General features: G+C 26.0%; 1 protein-coding gene across 1 annotated transcript in view; it reads left to right on the top strand.

Annotated features, from left to right (window-relative positions):
- The window catches only part of LOC129988300 (cullin-3-like), a 41,459-nt gene that overhangs the window by 13,028 nt on the left and 2,022 nt on the right, over positions 1-26,409 (top strand). Inside the window, exons 5-18 of the mRNA XM_056096493.1 lie at positions 83-197; positions 4,124-4,303; positions 5,026-5,074; positions 6,398-6,546; positions 10,163-10,339; positions 11,372-11,542; positions 13,061-13,168; positions 13,324-13,448; positions 16,153-16,375; positions 17,092-17,209; positions 19,794-19,862; positions 21,388-21,460; positions 23,063-23,132; positions 25,870-25,976. Coding sequence (XP_055952468.1) covers positions 83-197; positions 4,124-4,303; positions 5,026-5,074; positions 6,398-6,546; positions 10,163-10,339; positions 11,372-11,542; positions 13,061-13,168; positions 13,324-13,448; positions 16,153-16,375; positions 17,092-17,209; positions 19,794-19,862; positions 21,388-21,460; positions 23,063-23,132; positions 25,870-25,976 — 1,734 coding nt within the window. The remainder of the gene's footprint in view (positions 1-82; positions 198-4,123; positions 4,304-5,025; positions 5,075-6,397; positions 6,547-10,162; positions 10,340-11,371; positions 11,543-13,060; positions 13,169-13,323; positions 13,449-16,152; positions 16,376-17,091; positions 17,210-19,793; positions 19,863-21,387; positions 21,461-23,062; positions 23,133-25,869; positions 25,977-26,409) is intronic.

Below are 26,409 nucleotides of genomic sequence, written 5' to 3'. Positions count from 1 at the left end.
CAGCATAATTTTGTAGATAGATTCAGTCTAGAAATACCAAATGAAACAAGTTTTTCATTATATTTTTTATTTTTACTTATAGACTGGCCATTAAGAATGCATGCCAGATGTTGATGGTATTAGGGATAGATTCCCGGTGTGTCTATGAAGAAGATTTCGAACAGCCTTTCCTAGCACAGTCGGCTGAGTTTTATAGGGTGAGATATAATTTAATATTTACATACAGAATTCAATTATGATAATAATAATAATGTATTTTTACTTTTTTAATAATAACTTATTTAAAAAAAATGAAAACTGAAACATTTTTTTTTACAAGAATTGACTTTTAGGGTAATTGCTCCAGTGGCCCACCCACTTAAGATATTTCCTTGGGTATCATCTAGACTTTAGAGTAGTGTTATTAATCTGTATTTTTGATGGTTGTTCAAACTCTTATCTGAAATAATATTTACCTAAAGTATTAAAATAATTATTATGCAATTTTTTTAAAAATTACTTTTGGATGACTGCTTTGCATCTAAAGTGAGTATGGCATACCAAAAGTAGGCCACTCAGATTTGTCAAATGTGCCAAAGAAAAAAAAAGAATAAAATCATTTTATATATAGTAATAACAGCAATACATTAATATTATTCATTATAAAAGTGCAACAAAAAGTTCAGTAAAAATTAAATCTTTTATTGATAGATTTTTGTCACATTACATTAAAAAGTTTTTAAACATCTTAAAATTTTTTATATTAAAACTATATCTTAATTGCCATTATCTCATTTTAAATCTAGTTGGTGCATTATGGATATTAAATGATATGTTGAATGAATCATTTTTAATGATTATTAAGTTCTTTTTGTTTTTGTAGATTTTAGCTCCTCAATATTATTGCTTTATTTTTTATGTTTTGAATTGTGCACAAATACACATATTTTTGTATATTCCTTTTACCTCACACCAGAGTTGATCTTCCTTCAACTTTGATTCATTATAGATGGTCAATTCTTCTTCTCTCAGTGTAATTTATTCATGATGAAATTTAAGAGTGATGAAGATTTTCTGATTCTTTTTGTGTAGTTAATTTTTTTTTAACATTCTCTATTTTCCTTCTTTATTCAAATCTTCTTTCCCATCAGCTTTTGTATTTTGTATTTCTTTTTTCTACTTATAATAGATAATAATTTGTTGTAAAGTAACCACTGCAGGAAGTTTTTCTTTTGTATTTTCATTTGCATTCAGAAGAGCCCTTTTAACGGTGTCAGAATATTTTTTTAATGACTCTGCAATAATCAGTTAATCATTGTCTGCCTCTTTACAGAGTTTAATTGATTCTTGAATATCAATATTTTCTTCAACACTTTTGTTGATATATTTACTGACTGTTTTGGGATCACCTATAAGAATGATTTCTAGTGATTCTACAGAGTCTGTAAAATCTGATACTGGCTTTTGAGCATCTAAACCAATCTCTTCTCCATAGTTTTAACATTAAGCTGTAAAGAACTGCAGAATTTATAGCTGAATTTATTCATTAATATTTATATCTGTTATAGCTTACCTGTAACTTGAGTAAAGACTTTGCTTCCAACCATACACAGTATAAATCTCAGTGTTTTGTAAGACCATTCCAATCCTTTACATTTTCATTTCTTTCCGTACATTTTCTTCATTCCATTCTTTTACATCTCATTTCATTACATTCTTTCATTCATTCATGGTTGGGAATTGAGTGTTGGCAATTGGTGTAAATTGAAAATGAATGCTACTTTTTTGCTCTTGGTTAAAATATTGGATTTGGCCCATTTTTTATTGCAAATACTACTTCACCTTTTAATTTACTTTGCAATGCTATATTTTTAAGCAACTGAGCGAATCATATGTTCTTTTTCTATCTTATTAATAGCAGCTAGTAAGTTATCTTCTGAATGTTTTTCTTTCTTTTCTATTGTTTTAAAAAGAAAATTCACCAATTATTAACTATTCTAAATAAAAATTTAATAAATTTTTATTTACTATAAAATATTTATTAAAGTACTTAGTCAGAAAATTCAGTAGTTTATCAGATGTGGGCCATGTGGCTCATTACTGATACACTGACTGGTACTGGTACTTATAAAAATAAAGCAAATCGAATTATACAAAAAAAAAAAACTTTACAAGATGTAATCTTTTTTATTACACTTAATAAAAAGTATTGAGAGAAACCATTTGCTTCAATACTTGGTCTACTGGAACATTTAGCAAGATAATGATCCAAAAGTGAGCTACTCTTCACTATCCATAAATTATTAATAACATTATAAAAAATTTAATATTAAAAGTAAATTACTATTTTTTGATGATATTTTATAATATATTCAGTTTATAATCAATAATAATCAAGTAATATGAATAACAATTTATTTTAAAAGCAAATAAGAATATGTGCTATAAATAGCTGAATGAAGACTTGCTTCTTTAAGAAATCACTAAGAATAGGCTTAAAATGCTTCTCTCAGATACCAATTCAGTAACAAACTTTCTAGCTCATAACTAAATAGAAAATTAAAGTTGTCTCTGAATTTCAGCTTATTAGAGGTTCATCTTTTATCATTAAAATATTGGAATTTCTTATTTTCAACTTAAAAGTTCAAATGCTTCTATACTGGTATAAGTCCACTGAAATAAGTAAGCTTCACAATTATTTACAACATATGAAATGTAAAATAAAATTATTTTACAAAAAAAAAAGTTAAAATTGTTTTTTTCTAGTAAATTAAGAGCAAATCATAAAAAGAAGGCATTTATTTTTGTCAATGTTTAGCTGGTAATATTTATTTAAAAAGTATTTATATAATGATTTTTATTGATTTTAAATTTGTTTGAAAGCTGAATGAGTTTCATAACAAAAATTTTGGAATAAAAAACAAAACAAACTAATCCTGTTATTGTTATAAAACTTGCATCTTCCTCAAACAAGAATTTTCATATGAGTTAAAAAAAAAATATATATATTAGGACATAACATAAACCAGATCTGAATAGTTTGAAACATTACTGAATTTAATGTTTTAAATTAATATTTTTAGGATATATCTTGAACAGTTATTTGATTTGTTGTATATTGTTCATCATCTGAATCATTCAAATATTAAAATTTCAAAGACTTCAGAAATATTCAAAAATAATGATTCACTGAAGTAGACATTAAAGTATCAGAATATTAGATAGCTTGCTGAAGTTTTTTTATTTACATAATTTTTTTTATTAGAGGGACATGTTAAAATGCATAGCAATCTTGTTATATATTAAAACATGTTAAAATAAAAGCTGTAGTTGCCAAATAAAATTATTTAATAATGTACATGGCAAACATTTAAAAATACTTAAAATTCAGAAATTAACTTAAAAATATAGGTAATTATCAATAGGATTATTCAAGATTTTTATTTTTGGATATAGAAATTGTGAAGTAAGAAAATAGAAGCTTTAAAAATCTGTACTATTTTAAATAGCCTCTGGAGTATATTTTACATTAAAAAGACTAGAGGATCCAGACTGAAACAACAAAAAAATTATTATATATGAGTTTGCAGAGATGTTTATTTTTAAGATTGTGCAAAAAATATTTTTTAATGACTGTTTATTATTATTTTAAGTAATAAATAGAATTACTATGCCTTTTGTATTTTTAATTTTTATTTAATTACTGAATTAAACCTAATTTCAAACATACTTAGGGTATTAATATTACTTTTTAATTTCTGTAAATCTTTTTGTTACTTTTACAGATTTAAATTGTGAAGAAATGTTAATTGTTTGTCACTAAAACTGGCACAATGGTGATTTCAATCTTTAAGACTGAAAAGTGCAACTTTGATATCTGATTTCACTGAAGATCTACAATGTATATAGACCTGGTATATATTAGCTCTACTTGTATCAATCATCTGTTGTTGGTATGGTGCGGATGTTTTGAGAAGAGATGCTAATCCTGGTGTTATATATATATATATATATAAGTGCAATTCATACATCCTGAAATAATCTGTTTACTTAAGGGTGGAGGTGGGGCAGTAATCCTATAAAAGTAAACTTCTCAATCATGAGCTGAAAACATATTGAATCTTATTTGAAATTATGATTTCAGATGGAAAGCCAAAAGTTTCTGGAGGAGAATAGTGCATCTGTCTACATTAACAAAGTAGAACAGCGCATTAACGAAGAGGCGGAGAGGGCCAAGCACTACTTGGATGAGTCCACAGAGAAACTTATTGTGAAAGTTGTAGAGGAAGAGCTCATCAGCAAGCATATGAAAACCATTGTAGAAGTAATCACTTTTCGGTTCATAGTTTAAAATAACTTTGGATCATAGTATCTGATTCTACCTATAGCCAGTAGCAATTCAAAATTGTCAGCACAAAAGAAAAGATTCTTATAAAATCATTCTACCAATCAATAATATAGACAAATATAGACAATATCAGATATAGGATTGGATTGCATAAAATATTGATCACTAGTGTTTAAAGCTGAATTCCATTCAAATTCTTTATTCAGTTGCTTACAACTACTTGAGGATTTTGTGTAGAACTGTTTAATTTAGCTTAAAGAATAAATAGCATAGCTTTTCATGTACTAGTACTATGGAAAAAAGAAAAGAAAAAAAAAAAAAAATTAAAAATCTAGAATTTTAGATTTCTAAAATTTTTTTTTCTTTTTTCCTTTAAGGATATAATAATAAGCATTAACTTCTATAGAAAGGAGTGTTTTAAAAAGAAAATTTTTAAAAGCAGGACAATTATTTGTGCTTAGAGCCATTAATATGAAACCTTAAAAGAGCTAAGCAAAAACTCATCCTCATAAAAAATCCCCTCCCCCCTCCAGTTTTCAAGCTGTAACTGTTTTTAAAATCAATTTATGCTTGAAATGAAAGGATGAGATGTTAAATTCAAAATTCCAGTTATAGTTTTCAAAGTATTTCTTTCTTCTGGGAAGTATTCATAGAATTTAATAATTTATTTTATATTAATGCTACTTTTTATTTTATAGATGGAAAATTCTGGTGTTGTACATATGCTGAAGAACCAAAAAACTGAAGGTATGTTTGCTTTAATTTGCTTTGCCTCACCTTTTCCCTCATCACCTCGATGCCATTATATTATACATAATCTTGGCTAGAAAATAATTTTCACCAAAAATATTATCAATAAATATGATGAAATAAGCTTCTTTTAATGTTTTGAAGCCATTTAATTTGACAAAAAAAAAAAAAAAAAAAAAAAAAACCTTGAACATTTAAACTTGAACTAAATGTGAGTGAATAAGGCTTGAAAAATTATCAAAATTGATTATCTTAAATTTTTATATAATAGTGAAGTAGTAAGTAAGGATAAAAATTTTCCTTAATCTAAAGCATTGTATTGCATCAGATCTAACAAAAGCATTTTAAGCAGTACAGCTTTTAATTTTATATTCCTTCTTACTTGCTGCACATAGCAATATTCCTTGATAATAACCAAAGTTTGTGAGCTTATAGTATTTATATATTCCTTGACCCTTCGGCATAATCTTGATTATTTGAAAAAGTGGCATAGCTTATTTATCTGGTTGTGTTATTCACTTTTTTGTTGCCTAATATAATGAATTTGTGTGATAATTTTGTATGAGTAATGCAGGGTGTTAAATTCATTTTTAGAATAAGTTAATTTATATTCAAACTCTTTTATACACCAGATTGGTTTTATACACCACATTGGATTTTATGTATTTGAATCATATTTCTCTGTACAGTATTTTTGCTTTTTTTACAACTTCTCTCGATAATTTTTTAACAAAATATTTTCTTGAGACTTAAAAAAAAATAATTTTATTCTTATTTAGAATAATTACTCTACTTCCTTTTTCAACTTGAGTATCTTTTAAATTGAATATTAGAACTCTTGTTCCTTCTATCAAATTTTTTTAGCTTAAAAGTGATAGGCATGGTTTATTTTTATATGTGAAATTGGAATCAATTTCAGAATTTCGACATTCTTTAAAATATTTTTTGGAACTGATGTATTTTTATGAATTGTCAAAATAATATATATAAATTTTAAAAATTTTATATTCTAATATCTCATTTTTTAAAATCAGAATTTTTAAACTTTTCATTGTTCTTACCTATTGCATTTAATTTTTAGCATCCAAATAAAGTTTCTAGCATTTTGAAATGTAATTTTAAAAATATTTCATTAACTTAAAAAAATTTCTCATTGTTTTAAGTATTATTGTAATTTTTTAGTTTATTTTTGATTCTGAATCTACTATATTTTTGTAATTTTTTAGTTTATTTGAGATTTTTTTAGAATAAATAGCTTACTTTCATATTTGTGAGTAAATTAGAAAGAATTCTATCTTTAATAAATAATATTGTTTTCAGATCTTGCATGCATGTATAAGCTATTTAGTCGTGTGCATGATGGTCTCAAAACAATGGTGGCTTGTGTGAGCAGTTATCTTCGTGAACAAGGGAAAGCTCTTGTCACAGAAGATGAAGGTGGAAAAAGTGATGCTCTCACTTTTGTCAAAGTAAGTTCTTTTCTTTCCTCCTTGCAAATAACCATTTGTAACATAGGATCAATGAGCTGTTTGAACATGCTAGAAAATGGCTCATATTGACAGTTGCTATCATGTTAATATCTTAAATCTGATTTAATATCTCTTTATGTTTCATTCTTCATTATGCAATTCTCTCTCTTTCTAAGCTTTGTTTTCTTGCAACGGGGCCTTCTCTATACATGAAGTTAAAAAAAAAAAGTGCAATGTGAAATATAAAATAAAAAAAAATTGTCAAAAGAAAATATTAGCAATAATTTCCAACTTATCTGCGAAGTGTGAACTTAATGAATTAGTATAAATATGAAATAATAAAAGTTGCAGCAATTTCCTTCCAACTCATTAACCTTTACTACTATCCAGTATTTTAAAAAAATGCAAATAAAATGTAATATTTACAATCACATTCTTAATTTTTATTTCATGAATAATAAATTAGTTATGGGATTATGAGTTTTATGAGAACACCAATAAATCAGTTAATTTAAACATTTATATTTATAAAACACTAACATGTGGTGCAGAAATTGCACTTATTATTTTATGTCAAATGGCGAGTCAAATGTAGCAAACCTCAATATGAAAAAACCATTGCTCCATGAAATATTTTTACTGCTGCACTTAATTCCACATTTTACATAGGCAACTACGGATATAATTATTACTACTAACTATTACGGAGATTCAAAATATTATTATAAGCCTGCTGATTGTGTGCAAAACAGATGCAAATTACTGATATATGTTGCCATATACTATCTATTCATCGAATTTTAAATTCTCTATTAAAAAAGTTCATAAAATTTCATTGCTTAAGCATTAAGTGAAATACCAGACTGAAAAATTATTTTAATAGCTGACATATATTTTTCTTTTTATATGTATGATTTTAAACATAATAATATTTTGTGATTTGATTTATGATATTATGTATCAGGGTTTGCAACAGCATCAAGAAAATTGGGGGAAAAGAGAATTTAAAGATAATATATAAAACCAGGGAAATGCAGGGAATTTTGAAATTTTAAAATCCAGGAAAATACAGAAAATTAAAAAATTTTCAGGTGTTTTTTTTATATCTAAAAAAAAATGCCATTCTCTTTAAACATTGTATGAATAAAAGATCGCCATAGCTCTAAAAACTAAATGACACCATTTGTGGAATCTCGTCCTTTTTCTACTCCTTTTCTTTTTTTTTTTTTTTTTCCCTGCATAGACCAATCCAATTTCCAAGATTGTGAAAAAATAATAATGTTGGAATTGTGACTACAGTTACTTGAATACTAGTGGAGCTACTGTAATTGAAAAAAATGGTACTTTTTAGCAGAATGTGTAATATTTGTAAAGAACACTAAAGAAAAAAAAAATATTTGAATCCATATCTAAAACATGCTATTTTAAAAGCTGTTTCTCATTTAAATGCTTATTTATTGAAAAACAATGCAGTGTTATATAAAAAATGAATAATTGATTTACTTATTTATTCCAAAGCACAAATTTCCACTGCATTGCATGTTCAGAACATGTAAAGATTCAATTTGAAATTTTCCTAAAAAAAAAAACTAAAAAGATAATATGAAAAATAGCTTGTTCAGTTGATGAAGAAATTTGTTTTCATGATTTCTTTTCTAATGTTTTGAAGTCCAAAGAGTTTTCTGATTTTCGAAAAGTCGTACAAATAATTACTTTTTAAAGACACTTTGTTAAAATTTCATGATTCTGTTTTAGAATTTTTAATTTATTAACATTGTAAAGTTGCAATTGAAAATTTGCTCTTAGTTATAATTTATATTAAAGAGTTTGAATGAAATCATCTTTTAAATATAGTATTATATAATTGCAAATATACCATCATTTTACTTTTTTTGTATCATTATGTATAATAATGTGTGTAGCTTGTGTTACAAAATGTAAACAATTCATCAAACTATACAATAAACTACTTATAATACATTAATTTTGAAAAGTATAGAAATTAAATTTTTTATATTGTTTTATGATAATAGCTTGACCATCCAAATTGCCTTTCACTTGTTTAAATTCATCTAATTAAATGTAGCATACACAATATTATGACCACCAAACAGGTTGATATAAACATAGTTGTGAGTAGTCACAAGTAGGACTGAGAAACCTGTTTGTTAAAAAACATATAAAGGTGGTTTCAGAATACATGTTCGCATAGCAGTAGTTTCCGTAATGGGTCAGTCACATGATTTAATAGACTTTGAAAAGGGCATGATCGTTGGGTACAGAGCACATGTTGGTAGCATTTCTAAAACCACAGCTTCTGTGTTCACTTAGATGGGTGTGCGCAATAATTGGAATTACCAAGAGGGTGTGTAATGCAAACCGTGTAGCACCACAGGTTGTTAATGACGGGGGTGAATGTTGCTTGTTATGTTTCATTCCTTCAATACATTAATGGCTTAAATGAATCAACAATGCATTAGAAAGCTCTCCAGGATAACTGTTCAATACACATTATTATATATTGACCTCTGCAACATATGTAAGATTTCTGCACCCATGTTGATAAGTTGAATTGCAAGAAAGATGATGCATTTACATTAGAGTACAAACATTGGCCCCTGGAACAGTAGACAAAGGTTGCTTTTTCAGTTAAGTCTTGTTCGCTATTGCATGTGATCGATGGGCACTGTTGTATTTGGTGTCACACATGAATAAATAAATAAAATAAAATAAAAACCTAAAAACCATTATTGGGCACCTGTAAGGTGAAGGCAATGTGATGCCTTGGATATGTTTTTTCGGCATGCATTATTTCCACAACTCCTGTGGAAGGTATACTCATAGCTGAACGGATTTATCCATCTTTGCTGATCAGGTGAATCCTTACATGGCAATTACGTTCCTGTGAATGATTGCATGTTTCAGCAGGATAATGCTACATGCTATGCTTCTAAAATGGTCTGTGTATGGTTTGAGGAAAATGCAGAAGAATTTCAGTTACTATCCTGGCCTCCAAATTTCTATGATCTGAATCCCTGTGAAAATCTGTGGAAACATTTCAATTGACACATCAGACAGAAAGACATTATTCCTTAGAATCTTCATCAGCTGTTCGTGTGGTCACAGATATTTGTTACCACCTTCCAAGTACACATTGAATCGATTCTCTGCTGCTTAGCTGCTGTTTTGACTGCAAGAGGAGGTTACTTCAGCTATTAGATAGGTGATCATAACAATGCAAATATGTATGGCATTAATATATATATTAATACATTATTAGGTCATTTCACAATAATGTATATATCGCTGTGTATATATGTTTGGCATTAGGGGCTGGGGATTCTTTTATAAATAGAAAAAAAAATCTCGGATTTAGATTTTAATATTTTCAATTAGTCTAACTAAATTAAAGCTAATTAAATTAAATGTTATAAAATAGTTTAGGTTTAAAATAAGCCTTACTTTCCTTTGAACTTCATAGACGTTCTTATGTAGATTCTTAGAAAGGATTTTAGATACAAAATTCCATTTTATAATATTCACAAAAAATCAAAATTTAAAAAGAATTATCTTAAATATCAATTTATTTGTAATGAAAATTGAATGTCTATTTCAGAATCTTCTGGATCTTAAGGACCGATTTGATCATTTTCTGAATCACTCTTTTGGTGAGGACCGATTCTTCAAACAGATGATAGCCAGTGATTTTGAGTGCTTCCTTAACCTTAATCCCAAGTCTCCTGAGTACCTCTCGCTCTTCATTGATGACAAGCTTAAGAAAGGAGTGAAAGGAGTAAGTAAAATGAATGTTTACTATAGAATTAAATTGTCTATAAACTATTCCCTTGGATTGCTGCAATAAAATTTTCTTGATATATTAAATTCTATCTGATGTATGGCATGAACGAGCTTTCAATTATTTTTTAATATTCAGAAACAGTATGAACTTATTTAAAAGTCATTATTGTTATTATAAAAGAAGGTGAGAAATATTTGAAAATTTCTTCATGGCATAATGGGTATTTATGATTATTTCAAGTTTAATGCTAAATGGATAATATTGAATCCTTTCAGGATGTTACCAGCCATTTGAGGTTGAAAGGAACTAAGTACTATATATATTTCCATGGTAGTGAGCAGTGAATTTGTAGTTGGGAAAAATGTGCATTAACTGAAATTTTTTAGAGGTACAAGGAAAGTCATGCAACTGGATTTAAATTTCTTAAAACTTTTCATCTAACTAAATTAATTATTAAATGATAAAAAATTTCACTCCTCAAAAATTAAAATAATGCATTTTTAAAAGGGTAGATTATTTAAGAAATCTTACACAGGGTTGCCGTGCCACTGGGAGAACAGGGAAATTCAGGAAATTTAAAAATCATCCAAAAAGCCCAGAAAAATGAATGGAAATTAAAATTTTTTTATAAAACCTGGGAAAATACAGGGAATTTTAAGTTTCTTAGTTATTTTTTTTTCCATAACACTTTTGTTATTTGTTCAAGATTTTTCAATTTTTAAGAAAATATATTTAGTTTCATGTAAATATGATTAATTTGAACATATTTATATTTTCCAAAAGCTCTGATTAAATGAGTCCAAATTTATATGGTTAGATTGCTTGTTAGAGATATTATTCATTGATCCATTTTGCAAAGCAGAATGTTATCTGTCCAAAATTTAAACCTTGGTTTGATTTAATATTAATTGTTTTGCTTCCTTTTTACAGCTTTTTGTTTAAATTTTTCCTTTATAAGGAAAGCAGTGACAGATTATGATTATTTTGTATAATATATGTAATTTTTTCTTCTTGTTTTTTTTAAAGATGACTGAACAAGAAATTGAACAAGTTTTGGATAAAACCATGGTTTTATTCCGTTATCTCCAAGAGAAAGATGTCTTTGAGCGTTACTATAAACAACACCTGGCCAAGAGACTGCTGCTCAATAAGAGTGTTTCTGATGATTCTGAGAAGAATATGATCAGCAAGCTCAAGGTTTTATACTTTTAAACTTCTAGTGCTATTAATTAAAATTTTTAGTAATGTGAAATGCACTATTCATAATGTTTTCAGAATTTACTTTTGTTTAAAAAATGTAAAATAATTATTTTTAAAATGTTAAAATTATGAAGAGATTGTTAATTATTGTCACTATATATCTGAGATGTAAGAATATCATAATAAATCAAGGTTATTTGCATATTTAATGGTGGGAATATTTTTATTACTACATAGTTTAAAGAGATTGGAACAATAAATAAAATAAACATGCTATGTTAAATGTTATAAGATTGAAATTTGATAGCTTTTTGCAGTAAATAATCAAACTGAACAGTTTTTAATCAAAAATAATTTATCTGTTATAATTAAATCACTTAAATGTTTTTATTTCTTTGTCATCCATCTTTTTAAGATTTGTAAAAGGGCATTTTCAAGGAAGCAATATGCTTTTTGAAGCAAATTTGTTAAGTATTGTACTAAAAAAAATGCTTTTTATTCAATTTTTATATACGATGTTTAATTCTGAAATATTTGGCTATGATTACTAGTTGGTTAGATTCTAAATCTGCATAAGCAATTTTGAAAATTCTGTTTTCTTAAACAGCATGTATTTTTAATAATCTAGTAAGTATTTTGTGTCATCATGTAATCTAATTGGGAATAGATTTTAAAAAAAAATTAATTGCAGTTTTTGTATCAGTTAATTTAGAAAAATTATTTCTTTGTAAACAACTTTGGAAATTTTTTATTTTTTTATTTTTGAATCTTTATTGTGATTTGTAAATTAAATTGTAATCTGTACTTACTACTAAAAATTTTTGATTTTTTAGATATTAGATCAGGCATATATGAAAATTTTTTTGATAACTATAAATATGGTTGTTATTTATATCAGCTTATATGTAGATTCAGAATTTTTTGATGAATTTAAATAACTATTGTTTTTTTAAGTATGTTTTCTAATCTAAACAGTTATAGAAAAAACAGATGATATTAAAATTTTATTTTGCTAAATATGCTGCCACCCCCTTTTATTTAATAGTTTCATTTTATTACTTTTTATGGTATGTAGGAATGAAATTTTTAAACATGAACTATGCTTTATAGAAAAATATACTGAATTATATATACTCTAAATAATTTAATGCTTATTAATGTAAAATGCATTTTTTATTTACTTTCTAATAATTGAATATTTTTACTTTATTTATTTTGAATAAAATGCTTTCTAAATGCCTTTTTCATGCAAAAGCTCATCAAAATAATACTGATGCAAAGTTACGTTCGCATTTGAAATATCTGTTACTTATATCATTTGGTCAATTGGGTATTTTGTTTTTTCATAGTAATTATTCTCTGTATACAATTAATAAGTAAAACTGGGATATCTGTTGCAATCAAATAAAAAAGCTTGTTTTGTTTACTTAAAAGTGTCAAACTCAAAATATTTTAGAATAATAAAATGAATATCAATATTTTATTTTGCTTCTGATATAAATATTATGATTTCAGACTGAGTGTGGTTGCCAGTTCACGTCCAAATTAGAAGGCATGTTCAAAGATATGTCTGTATCTAACACAATGATGGAAGAATTCAAAACCCATGTCGCTTCATCTGGGGTATGCTTGTTTATATATATATATATATATTGTTTGTTGCTTCAATGTAGAATGTTAATTTATTCTATTCAATTTGTAATAAATTCTTGATTTTTTTTTTTTTTATTAAAGAAAGCACCAAAAAAGGAGATTATGTAAAAATGAATTTTTTTCAGACAAATTTGTATAATGTAGACCTGAATGTACGTGTGCTGACAACAGGTTTTTGGCCCACACAATCAGCTACACCCAAATGCAACATTCCTATGGCACCAAGGAATGCTTTTGAAGCTTTCCGACGGTAAGCATTTCTTATTTATTGAAGAAATTGTATTTTGTATATTCAGTAATAGGCTGAATAGAGCTTTGACAGGTGTACTGTAGTTGCATAATATTCTGTTGTTCTCTAATTTGGTGCTTTTTGTTATTGTCAGGAAAAGTGGTGAAGTTTATTGTTTTACTCTTAAGATGGGGTGTGTGCAATAATTTAAAAATTAAATATCTCTATTCAGATCACACCAGAAAAGTTGATAGTCCTAAGAATGACAAATCTTTTAACTGAATCCCAAAGCATGGCAAAAGGGATGATGTATGAAATGTTCTGTAGAGGATGTTGGTTGAACAATGCTTGATATAAATGCAAATACATGTGTGATGTGAGTAACAAATTATATACAGTATGAATACAATAGATTTTTAAAATTATTGTATATACTCTAATGTCATTTAATAAATTCATATAACATATAATGAATAGCTCATTACCAAAGATTATTTTTAACAGACGTGTGTATGTTTTTTTTTGTTTTGTTTTACTTGACTACTTTATTTCTCTCTTTATTACTTTATACTCCCTCCCCCCATATCACTGTGATTTGATTCTCTGTATCTTCACAGTGCTCAGAATATGAATATTTCAAATATCCTTCAATTTTTGTTCTTTAATCTTATTTTTGATTCAATAATTTTATATTGATATAGAATATTAAAGATATACCAAATATGAGATAGTGGCCTTTTTTATGCATCTAGTTTCTTTAGTTCTATGTACCACCACCTCTTCTATTTTTTATAAATAATTTACTAGCACACATAAAATAAGTATCAGTATATTCCTTTGAGATTTAACTTTTGTTGATTAGACTTCATAATAATGAATTTTAAATAAATTTATAAAAAAATATTGAGAAAAACCATAAATCATTTGATGAATCAATGCTTTAAATTATAAAAGTTGCATTTTCTGTAAAGCCATTATTTTTTTTTTTTAATCTTTCAAACTTTAGTATCGTCCTTGATTAGTCAATTAATTATGGATTCTTAGTTCATAGACATTTCTTTTAGATGATTGTTATTATCTTGGACGGTACAATGTATGTGTTTTGCCAAATAAAGAAATGAATGTTGGCATAAATATTTTATATCAACATTCAATCCTTTATTTGGCACTCTTGCTCTGGAGCAGTGCTCTCCTTTGACTCTTACAAAATATCTACAACTCCAGATGTTTTTCTGGATTAAAATTGTAAGCATGGATTCATACACAAATGGCTACATAATAATTAAAATAAATTAATGTAAATTTCTGAGAATGAATGAATTAATTAGTTTAAAAATTTCAAAGAACACATAAATATGTTATACATATCCTTTTAACTTAGTATGTGCACCTCCAAATTTTTTACTTCAACGTTTCATCGTTTGCCATTTAAAGAACTAAGTTTATTGTTATATATTTATAATCAATTATATTTGGATAAATTTTTATGTGTGATACTAGAAATATTTTTAAAATGTATGAAAAATTTATTAGTCCTAATGAATTTAAAATATCAGCATTGTTTTTATTTTTAAAAGATTTCATACTGGATTTGATAAATAAGCAAATACATTAAAAAATTTGAATCTCTAGTTTAGAATAATTTAGATGATTTGTCTATCCTGATTTTATTTATTTATTTTTAATTTGTTTTAATTATATAGCAGTGATAAAGACTAAATATGCACACAAAAAAGTGTACTCACAATCGTCAGTGCCTGTGTGACTATAAATTTAGTAATAAATTAAATCCTTCACTCAAACTGGAAATGGTAACAATAGGGAGTCTTTTCATTGTTAAAAAGTAATTGCATTTTTCAACTATAATATGCTAGGTGTTCATCTGCTATTATTTCTTTGAAGAAAGGGATGATTCCAATTTGCGTAACTACATGAGAAACTATTCTGGGTTTTGAGGAACTGGAATTTTTGTACTGTTTCGAGCTGATAGTCATACATAATGTAATACTTTGGCAATATTTGTTTACCTTGGAATAAAAGTGAGAAGGAGGGGCTGTAAATATTTATAGGTGCTTTTTTTATTCTAAATGTCAATTTCTGATTTACTTTTTAATTTTAATTTGAAAATATTTTATTTAAAAAAGTCTGAGAGGAAAAGGTTGTAAAAACAATTGAATCATTATTTCTGCATAGTATAGCTTCAAATCTTATAACTAAAAATTGAATATTTACCCAAAGGGATATAATATGATCAAGCTAAAGAGAGGAAAATGGGATATTTGCAAAAGCATTATGTTGATCACTTTAAAATTCCAAATATTTCTTTCTGTTTATTCGATGGTGTGGAATCCCCATTTAAAGGTTGGGTGGCTTTGGCTGCAACAGTAATGAATACTTACAAAAGAAATGAGAGCTGTTGAAAATTTATTTTAAAGTATTGCTTGTTTGTTTTTTTGGTGTAGTAATGATGTAATTGAAGGTTTTATAAAATGTAATTGAAGGTTTTATTTTTACTAAGATTCACTCAAATGTTTATTTACGATATTGCTTTGTGAAAACAGAATTACATATGGCATTTTTGATGCTTGATACCATAATCATAAGTATTGCTATTAATGAAATAATTTAAAGTAACTTATTTATTTAGAAATGATATATTTGAAAGTGTTTTTTTATAGCTATCTATATAATAAATGCATTGTATTTTACAAATGCCATTTTTTAGGTTTTATCTTGCCAAGCACTCTGGCCGGCAGCTGACTCTTCAGCCACAGCTTGGTTCTGTGGATCTGAATGCAGTGTTCTACGGCCCCAGGCGTGAAGAATCCGACCAACAGCAACCACAGCCAAGTTCTACATGTGGGGCCCGTAAACACATAATTCAAGTGTCCACATACCAAATGTGTGTCCTCATGCTGTTCAATGCACGGGAGAGGCTTACTTATGAGGTTTGTATGTCAAATTTTAATAAATAAACATCTGAACTTTAAATGAGACATTTTTAAACAATTCAACTTAAATGTTAGTAACAAAGTAAATCATTTTTAGTTTTTTTCAGTTTGATATTTTCATAATTTGTCTTGATTTTATTAAGTTCCATTCTTATTTCAAAATTAGTTTTCTTGTTACTTTCCCACATTTTGGTTACTTCCAAAGGATTTGTATGTTTGATTTAATAAAAGTAATTTTAAACATTTTATAAAGTTTTAAAAATGTTTTATGAATTTAAAAAGTTTTAAAGAAGAAATTTATTTTAATAAATTATTTTTAGATATTTGTTAATTTTAAAAAAGCGTCATGAATTTTTTGAACATGATTAATTTCTTACTTTTAGTGTGTTATATTGTTGGAAAACTCCTTTGGCATACTACAAATTGAAAAAAATTTCAGAGAAAACATTTATTTGCTCTGGATTTTCTTTATTATTTTATTTTTCTAAATAGTTCAGTAAAAATATGAATATATGGTTTCATCTTTAAGTTCTTTTAAAAATTCATTTTTTTCTTAAAATATTAAAATTTTTTCTAATTTTTTTAAATACTGACTTTTTAAAGACTGTTATTTATTATTTAACAATGTTAATTTTTGATGTTTATATTTTTTTAAGTCTGAAGTAAAATTTGGGGGAAAAAATAATTTTTTCCTTGTTTACCATTTTATGCAGGAAATTGCAAATGAGACTGATATTCCAGAGAAGGACCTTGTCCGAGCTCTACAATCTCTAGCTATGGGCAAAACCAACCAGAGAATACTTATTAAAGCACCAAAAACTAAAGAAATAGGTAATTATTTTATCTTCTTGTCTATAACAGATCTTTTGTCACCTATTGCTCTCTTTAAATTCAACACACAGTGAAAAGTAAGAGATGTCTAAAATAAGCTACACAGAATCACAGAAAAGCCAAGAAAGTTTTTGTGGTCTCCTTTCATAATTTTTTTTCGATTTGTGCTTTTTTGATGAAGAGACTGTCCTATCTTACTGATTACTGATTCATTTTGAGAAATTCTTTTAAAATTTATTATCTCTTCATTACTGCACCGTATTTGACAACTGTTTTATTAAACAACTTCTCTTTAGTGACATAAGCTCACTGAATTTAGAATATAAAATACTTTCATATTCTGAAGTTGAGTGCCTTAATTTTTCATTTGTTTAAGAAAAAGGCAGTTTTCTAATCTCATTGTCTTTAATACTAGTCGCATCAGGCACCCAGCTTATTTACCTAGAATATTGGTTATATTTAATTTCAGATAAATCATTTAGATATAATTTCATGGTCATGATTCTGACATTAAAGCCTGTTATTTTAAATTTATTTTTGTGAAATAATATTTTTACAAATTACAGTGAGAAAACACCAGAACGCAGCTTTATTTTAAAGTTGTGTGGTTGAATTAAAGTTCTAGAAAAAAATCGTTATGAGGCGCACTTTTCTACTCTCAAAAGTTGATATGGGCCTAATTTGGCAGTTGTGTAGGTCAAACATTCTGGTTTGTAGAACATCAAACACACACACACACTTACACACACAACAGACCTAACAATCATCTTTATTAGTAGTAAAGATAGGAGTATAATTCTTGAAATTTTAATAAATTTTATAATTTCTGTAAATTTATTACATAGCATAAAAAGTGTGGGTTTTAATTCATATTCTAAATTCATTTTTTTAATAATTGTGATATTGATTGCTAATTTTTTTCTTAGTTTTTATTCAATGAAGAAAAATAAATCGTAATTTTTGAAGTATATATATATTTTTTATTACAAAGCATCGCAAATGATCCTGCCCAAAGTTGTATCAGTCAAATCTTTGATTCTGAATCAAAAAAAGAAAAAAAATTCAGAATTAATATTCAGTTTCATTTTTTTTATTACTAACTTCTGATTTTTAATTTGATTTTTAAAATTTGTCAGTTTTAAAATTGTTTTAAAATGTGTTCTATATTTCATAATTCCATATGTTTTTATTTTGAAAATTAAAATTAAAGATTTATCTTTAATGTTTATTAAAATTTTTTTTCTAAAAGCTGGTTTAATTTCTAGAAATGAATTGATAATTATCAAGTGATTTAATTATTATCGATTTGTAATTATATTTTTAAAAAATGTACCATGATTATCTACTATTTGTATCTTTATGGCATCCAGGAGATAACTGTATTATATTCTAGTATTAACATCTGTATTATATTCTAATTCAAAACGTGCCATGGCACTAGAACATTTATGAAAATAGACCTTTGATTATTATGTGAAAACTATACACATTATCCATTAATTGCCTTTTTTTAGTATCAGCGTAGTCATAAAAAAAATTTCTAAAAATCCAGGCAGATTACACTCGCACACTAATTCATGCATATTTATTATAAATGTATAAACCATTGATGTTGTATACTAATAGATTTACATTAAATACTTACATAAGTATTTATAAATACAAATTAATTTGAAAATACAGCTGACTAATTATAGTAATTTTTTAATATCAGTCAGTTTTAAATTAGTTACGGAACTTATTTAATGTTTGCTGTGCTGAAAATTGTAATTTTTAAAAAGGACAATACAACAACAGCATTTTATTATTATTAATACTAGATTTTGAAACATAAACAAAATGAAAATGAACTGACTGTTTTGCAGCATATGCAACTAATGATTTAAACTTTAATGTATAATTTTGAAAAAGGCATAAACAGAATGGCTTCCTTAAAAAAATATACATTTAAAATTATTTATTATTTTGGTCAAATATGAAATAGATTTAAATAATACTCCATTACTTAGCTGATTAAATTATCTTTTGTTTATTTTATATTTTTTATAACTGTTGCATAGACTCGCACACCAAATTAAAGTGTAAAATTATGGCAAGATAAAAACTTAATATTACAAATGTGCAAAAATTAGTGTAAAGATTTTTCAGTGAAAACTGAACATTGCTTATATAAGAGAATAAAATATTTAATGAAAAATGTTAATTATTAATACATATGGCAGTCATAGAATATATTTATTAGAATTGAAAAATATATTAATTGCTGAGGGTGCTTTTACTAAGCCAAATTATTAATTTATACAATGTATGTTTACAAAATTGAGAAAAAGAATAGTCGTTAGCCATCAAAATTACTCATCTATTTAAAATTTCCATGCTAATATCATTCTGAGTTGTAAGTTGTCCTATGATCATAATAAAAAGTACAGGAAAAAGACAACTACGTTGATTATCACTATGATTTTGTTATCATAGGGTTATTTGAAGATCTTATTTTTCAGTGTTTGGTCATTTGGTATTATGTTAGAAAATTATATTGTGTTTACCATTATGTAGTTAAAGGAACTATATATTTCTTTTTCAGAATCTACACATCAATTTACAGTCAATGATTCTTTCACATCTAGATTACATAGAGTAAAAATTCAAGCTGGTAAGTTTAACTTTGAAGGATTTATTTGAAAGAGTATATTTATTTTTATTTAATTTTTAATTTTATTAACTTAAATTTTATGACTTCTGACCATTTGAGTGATCATTATTTGCAAACTGATATATATGAAGATGACTGTTAAGTTTTGAATTATGATGCAAATATGTATGTAAATCCTTTTGACAGCATTACAGAAAATCAACAAAGAAGTATCATTTAATAATTGTGAAACATTATGATTTTACTTTTCAAATTAATTGCCTTTAGTGTTAGTTGATACATTATAAAACAATTCATATCTTAACTTCAGATTAATTCCTATTCCTATTTTTAGCAGCTTTAAAGTCAATTAATATGCAAATAAATGCAGGTAGAAATATACTTTTTCCTCAGAAAGGAAGGGAAGGGAACAGTGTTTTTCTTTTTTTCTTTTATCATGAAACCAGATACGCTGCTTGTATGATTTGCAGATCCCTCTGTTTAAAATTGTCCGAGAGATTATTATATAGGACAAGGCAATAAATACAAATGCCTAATATATTAAGTAAATGCTTAACACCATTTTCCATACCTATTTTCTTTTCTGTCTCTTAGATATTTTCCCCTTTCAATTTCCACCTTTTTTTGCTGAGCTTGAGTTGTTGTCGATATCAGTATCAGTAGGTGATTCAAGTTCAGTTGTAGAATCTTTTTCCCTAATTTTCTCTTACTACTTTCAGACATTTGTTTTTTCTGTTTTTTCAGAACTTTCTCTTCTTTTATAGTAAGTGTTTTATCAATTCCTACCATTGATACACACCTATTTTTCTTCTTTTGTGCCATTTAAAAGTCCATTTATTCTTCAACTCTGATTTGATGATTAAAATGTCAGCATGGGCAACATTGAAAAGATCTCCCAATTTAGAAACCAAAGCTGATTCCTTTGCTTGCTGAGTTGATAAATTTCAATGCTTTTTTTTTTTTTTTTTTTTTAAGCTGACACTGTTTGGTTAACTTTACAAGCATTATTTCACAGTTTTGTTTGTCTCTCAATGGGATTAGGATATATCTAAAATATTAAAGATATATTAGAATTTAAATTAAGAATTTAAATAGATATTTATAAAATAATGCAGAATGTAGCATATTTCGCTTTTCGAAATAAATTTTGCGAATATTTTAGAAACTTTTCTACTGTTGAGTTACTTCTAAATAATGTTTAAATATACTAATATTTAACCTGAATTTTTTTTTTTTTTTTCCGTACAGAGGAATAAAATGAAAGTGTAATAAGACAATATTTTCATAGTTAAAGGAACACACCGCTCTATTATATACTGCATATTACATCCACAAATGATATCTGAAACATTGGCAACAAAATCCATTTAAGTAGTGATATGAAGTTTTTCCCACTATCCTTATTTGGTACTTGTAGAATATATTTGTAAATGCAAATGGTTATAAAGATTCTATTATATATAGCTAATAAAATGTTTTGCTAAATATATTTTTCACATTTATTTTTAATGACCGGTTTTTTTAGTTGCCGCCAAGGGTGAGTCAGAACCAGAAAGGAAAGAAACCAGGTGTAAAGTGGATGAAGATAGAAAGCATGAATATCCTTTTAATTTATCTGTACTTGTAATCTTGTCTTGTACTTGTAATCACTGTCTTTTTTGGTACTTACTGAAGCAGTGATTGCTAATTTTTAATTGCAATCATTTTGATTTTAAAAACTTGTAACAATTTTCTTTTGAAGAGCGAGTCATTTTGTCTTTTCTTATGAAATTTGTATCATTAGAAAATCTTGGTTGTTAAATATGCATTTTCAAAATGATTTTATTTTATGCTTAATTGTGAATCATAAGTATAAATTCATACCATGATTTGTGAGCAGTTACTTTAAGCCTATAATAACATTGTGGACATTAATGAATTTAAAGTTCATTTTCCCTTTTATTTTACTATACATTTTCATTTGCTCTGCATACAGGAAGTATGACTGTTTAGATTTAGAGATTTACTCATTCGGTTATTTTGTAATGTAACTGATATATTTATATAATTATTTTGTAACTGTTATATTTTATATTATTTATATTTCATTTTTGTTTCTATTTTGAAATGGATATGAAATAGTGTGTGAGACTGAATGACTCAGACTGAGATTTACACCTGAAAATAGTAATTTGAAATTAGTGATTTAAAGATTCTATCTTGGTTTATTTATTTTTCTAATTTTTATATTGCATTTCTACAGTTATTTTCCTCTCACCTTTATAGTGTGTTTATTGAAGGACTAGTTTTTTTCAATTAACTATTATTAAAGGTTTCTAGTTTATTTTTGGTTTTTAAGTATGCAAGTTCTATATCAAGTGATACATTTAAAGTGATTGACTAATTATAAATATAAATCAAAAAGTCCCACTTAAAAAGGATTTTTTTTGTTATAGTTCTTTTAATTTTTTCTCTGTATTTTACAAAACATCAGAAAACAGGAAGAGACATCTTGAAGATGTTAACTTTATAAAATAAAGATATATAAGTCATTACTTGAACGTTCTCTGCCCAATTTTATATTTCCAACAGTATGAATACAACATAGCATTGTTTATATTAGTACTATATTAAAACAAATTATCACATTTAAATGAGTTGCATTATTAGCATAAAATTTACACTAATTAAAGTTTTTTAAAATTGTGCCTTTCTACATTGTTTTGTATCAATCCTTTGAAAGAAGTAGAAATAATGCTTTATTGTATTTATACATTAGTTATTAATATGTGATATGAAATGCTCATTAAGTTGTAAGAAAACTCTGCAATTTTTTTTATCCATGCTTTGTATATTTGAATAATTTTAAATAATGATTTTTTTTCATAATCATAATCTTTCAGGCAAAGTTAATCATTTTTCTTTTTAATTTTGCATGACAATGGTTCATTTTCAAATTTGTTTTAAAAAGGAGAATCTTTTGCATTTAGTTAAATATGATGTTTTGTGAAATTAGCCATTTTTTTAGTTCTATTTATTCATCTTATAATTCTAGCATTATTCTAAGGTATTAATAGTCTTTTCAAAGTAGTTAATTATATATTAAAGAAAAAAAAGTTTGATTTACCATATCTTAAAATTGATGTGCAATTCTATTAGTAAAGTAATAATTTTATTCTGGAAAGATCAAGTTTTGTTTCTTTTCTTTAACTAATGATCACGATAGAAGCTGCTATAGTAAGAATAATGAAAGCCAGAAAACGGATGGCTCATACTATTTTAGTAGCTGAGGTAAGTATTTATGCTTAAATTTGTATTTCATTTGTAGGATTGTTTTTGAAATCATATTTTGTGCAAGAAATTTTGTTTTTAGGAAACCTTGACCTAGCAAAACTGTTTTTTCTCTATTCTTTATCTATTTTGTTACATTTTTAAGCAGTTGAATGGAAAGTTTGTTAATATTATTAAAACTATAAATTTCAGAGTATTAAATATTATTGTTAACTAGCTGCATTCCACGACCAGCTGTGTTCCCTCACCATTTAAATATTTAATATAAATGGCGAAACAAAAGAGCCAATCTGTTAGCTTTAGCCACTTTGCTAGTTTTTATTTCATATGAAATTTAATGACATTTAAACGTTCATCAGTGGTCAACTGCAGTGCATTTTGAGAGAAATCCATTTCACTGTACATTCTTGGAAAGAAAAAAAAAAAAAAAAAACTGAAACAGAATTCCCCTGTTACAGCCATTAAGTAAACTATCTAATTGACCGATTTTGCCAATTTTCATTAACCTCTAGATACATTATTAAGAGTATCTATCAAAAGATGTTGCAAAATAATATTTAAACAAAATCTTCACCAATTTTCACCAGCAATTAATTTTGCTACTATGCAAGCATAGCCTAGCAATCAGAATGTTCTATCATTATTATTTCATTTGTTTTATCAAATATGTCATCTATGTTAATTTTTCATTTATATTAATATTTTAATGCATATTAAATATTTTTGAGAATTCTTAGATTCATTCTTAGATCAATAGTGTATTGACTATTTAAATGACTGTGAGCATGTTATGTTTTAAATTTATATTTTAATTATTCTCTCTCTCTCTCTCTCTCTATATATATATATATAATATAATATACACACACATACACACAAAATATTATACAAGCAAAACTAAAAATATGACAAAAATAAGTGAAATTCGATGGTAAACCAAAGTAAAGAAGTAGAATTCTTAAAACATATGATGAAGAGGTTGTGGGGAGGGGATTTTAGAAAACAGTGTGAAATGAATGCACAAAATGCTGCATTTCAAGAAACACCGTGGAAATAAATTGTAAATAAAGCAAAAACAGAATATTAAGCTTGGCCAATGTGTTAATTTGCTCATCAAGGGATGAAATTAACGGGGATCATAAAAAGAATTATAGCATTTTCTGCTGACAATATTTGATAATTAAGTGAAATGATATTGTCTTCACCCCATATGCTATAATAATAGAAAATAAGCATAAATCTGAGTTGTAAAAATGTGCTACAAGATAAGTAAACATAATAGTATGAATACAAAAGTAAATGCACAATATAACAAAACTAAACAAAAATGGAAGGAAACAATCATGAGAAGAAAAAAAGATATTTTGTATGATACTATTGATAGCAGTTTGTGGAAAATTTAAAATCTTGGAGAAAATGCTATTAGGAAGAACTTGATTGCAGTAAAATAACAGTGAAGGGGGGAAAAAAATAAAATAAAGAACAATTCTCCATGAAAGAAAGAATTTTAAAAATGGAGGAAAACAGCAGATTGAAACATAAAAGAAAGCTTTATACTTTTGATTGAAAGTATAAAAATAAAAAGATTAAAAGTTGTGCATAAATAAAGCTTTTATTTGACTATATTATCATAGTAATATGTATCGTTTGTTTGTTTATTTCATTTTGGTCATGGTTTTTATTTTACAAATTTTATGTAATTTATTTGTTATCTATTAATTTTTATTTCATAATAATTCATCAATATTTTTAATATCTTAAGTTTTTTTTGCATAAATTTATTTTATTGCTCATTTAAATACAGTTTAAATTCACCAATTCAATTATAATTGTGTAAAGATGTTATGCTTCAAATCTTTTATTAATGAATCTAAATAAATTGTTTTTAGAATTCTCTTTGCATAACTTAAAAATTTTTATTTATCGATTTTTTTTGTTTGTACTTTCAGAATTTTCTTAATTTTATTTGATAATTGAATTCACCTATTTGCTTTTAAAATTCTTAAAAGATCTTTTTCAACAAATTCTATTATTAGCTGATTTATTTAAAATTATCAAAGCCCTTGATATTATTAAACTTGCCTCTGTTTTAATTTATTTGAAAAATTACCTTCTTTATTAATTAATGATTTTATAAAATTTATCATTTGTACTATAATATTTAAAATTCAATAAATTAATACTCAGTTATGTGAAATAGTTTACAATTGTGGTTGTTTAAAGTTTTCAATTCAAAGAATTTTTAATATTTGCGGCAGTTAGATTAGCATTTTACAGTCCTATATTCCCATTTGGGAAGATCAAATTAAAAATTTTTGGGAAATTGTAAAACTTAAGTGCAATGAATGCAACTAAGGAGTGGATTGTTTTTTAACTACTTTCCGTATTACCATAGAATACTATAACAATGTTTAATTTTTAGCTTTATTTTTATTCAGTTGAGTTGAATTTATATTTATGCTTAGTTATAAAAATAAATTATTGCTTATTGTTCATTATAAATATAATTCTATTTTTATATTTTGTGGTGAGTGGCCAATTGCAAACTTAATAAAAATCCTGTACAAATTTTTTTTCTCGTATCGTAATGATTAATATCTTTAGATTTAAGGATTAAAATATGAAATGTGGAAACCGCAAATATCGGGTCTTGAATCTGATTTATATATTAGTATGAAATTAATACTGTCCTAACATTTGGTGGAATCATACAATGAGACTATTTTTGATTTTGTAGGTGACTGAACAGCTCAAGTCTAGGTTTTATCCAAGTCCTGTAGTAATCAAGAAACGAATTGAAGGTCTAATAGAGAGGGAATACCTGGCCAGGACTGCAGAAGATAGGTAAGATCTATTATAGGAGAACAGAGGATACTCTTTAAGATGAATAGAAATTAAAGAATGAACTTTTTTGTGATAATTATGTTTTTACATTTACTTCTGGTAATTTTTCAATATCCACAATATGTGACTTAAATGGTGTCCACTGAGTCATTTTGAATGCATTGTTAAGTCTTGGTAACTAAAACTGGTGTGAATAATTTCAAGTTTAGGATATAAATTTATATTCAAATATTGCCAAGAAAATGAAAGTACACTTTTAATTCTGAATTTTGGTATGGTGTTTAGAATTGATGTTATTTTTTACTGTATTTGAACAGTATTTGGATTAATTATTTTAGAACAGATTCATCAAATAATTAAATTCATTGAAATAAAAAGTTAAGATCACAAGTTAGATTTTTATGAAGCTCTTTAGTAATCTACATATCTTGAG

Source organism: Argiope bruennichi, chromosome 10 (assembly GCF_947563725.1).
Source record: "Argiope bruennichi chromosome 10, qqArgBrue1.1, whole genome shotgun sequence".
NCBI lineage: Eukaryota > Metazoa > Arthropoda > Arachnida > Araneae > Araneidae > Argiope > Argiope bruennichi.
The sequence above is the reverse complement of the archived record's forward strand: the minus strand, read 5'-3'. Positions and strand labels throughout refer to the sequence as shown.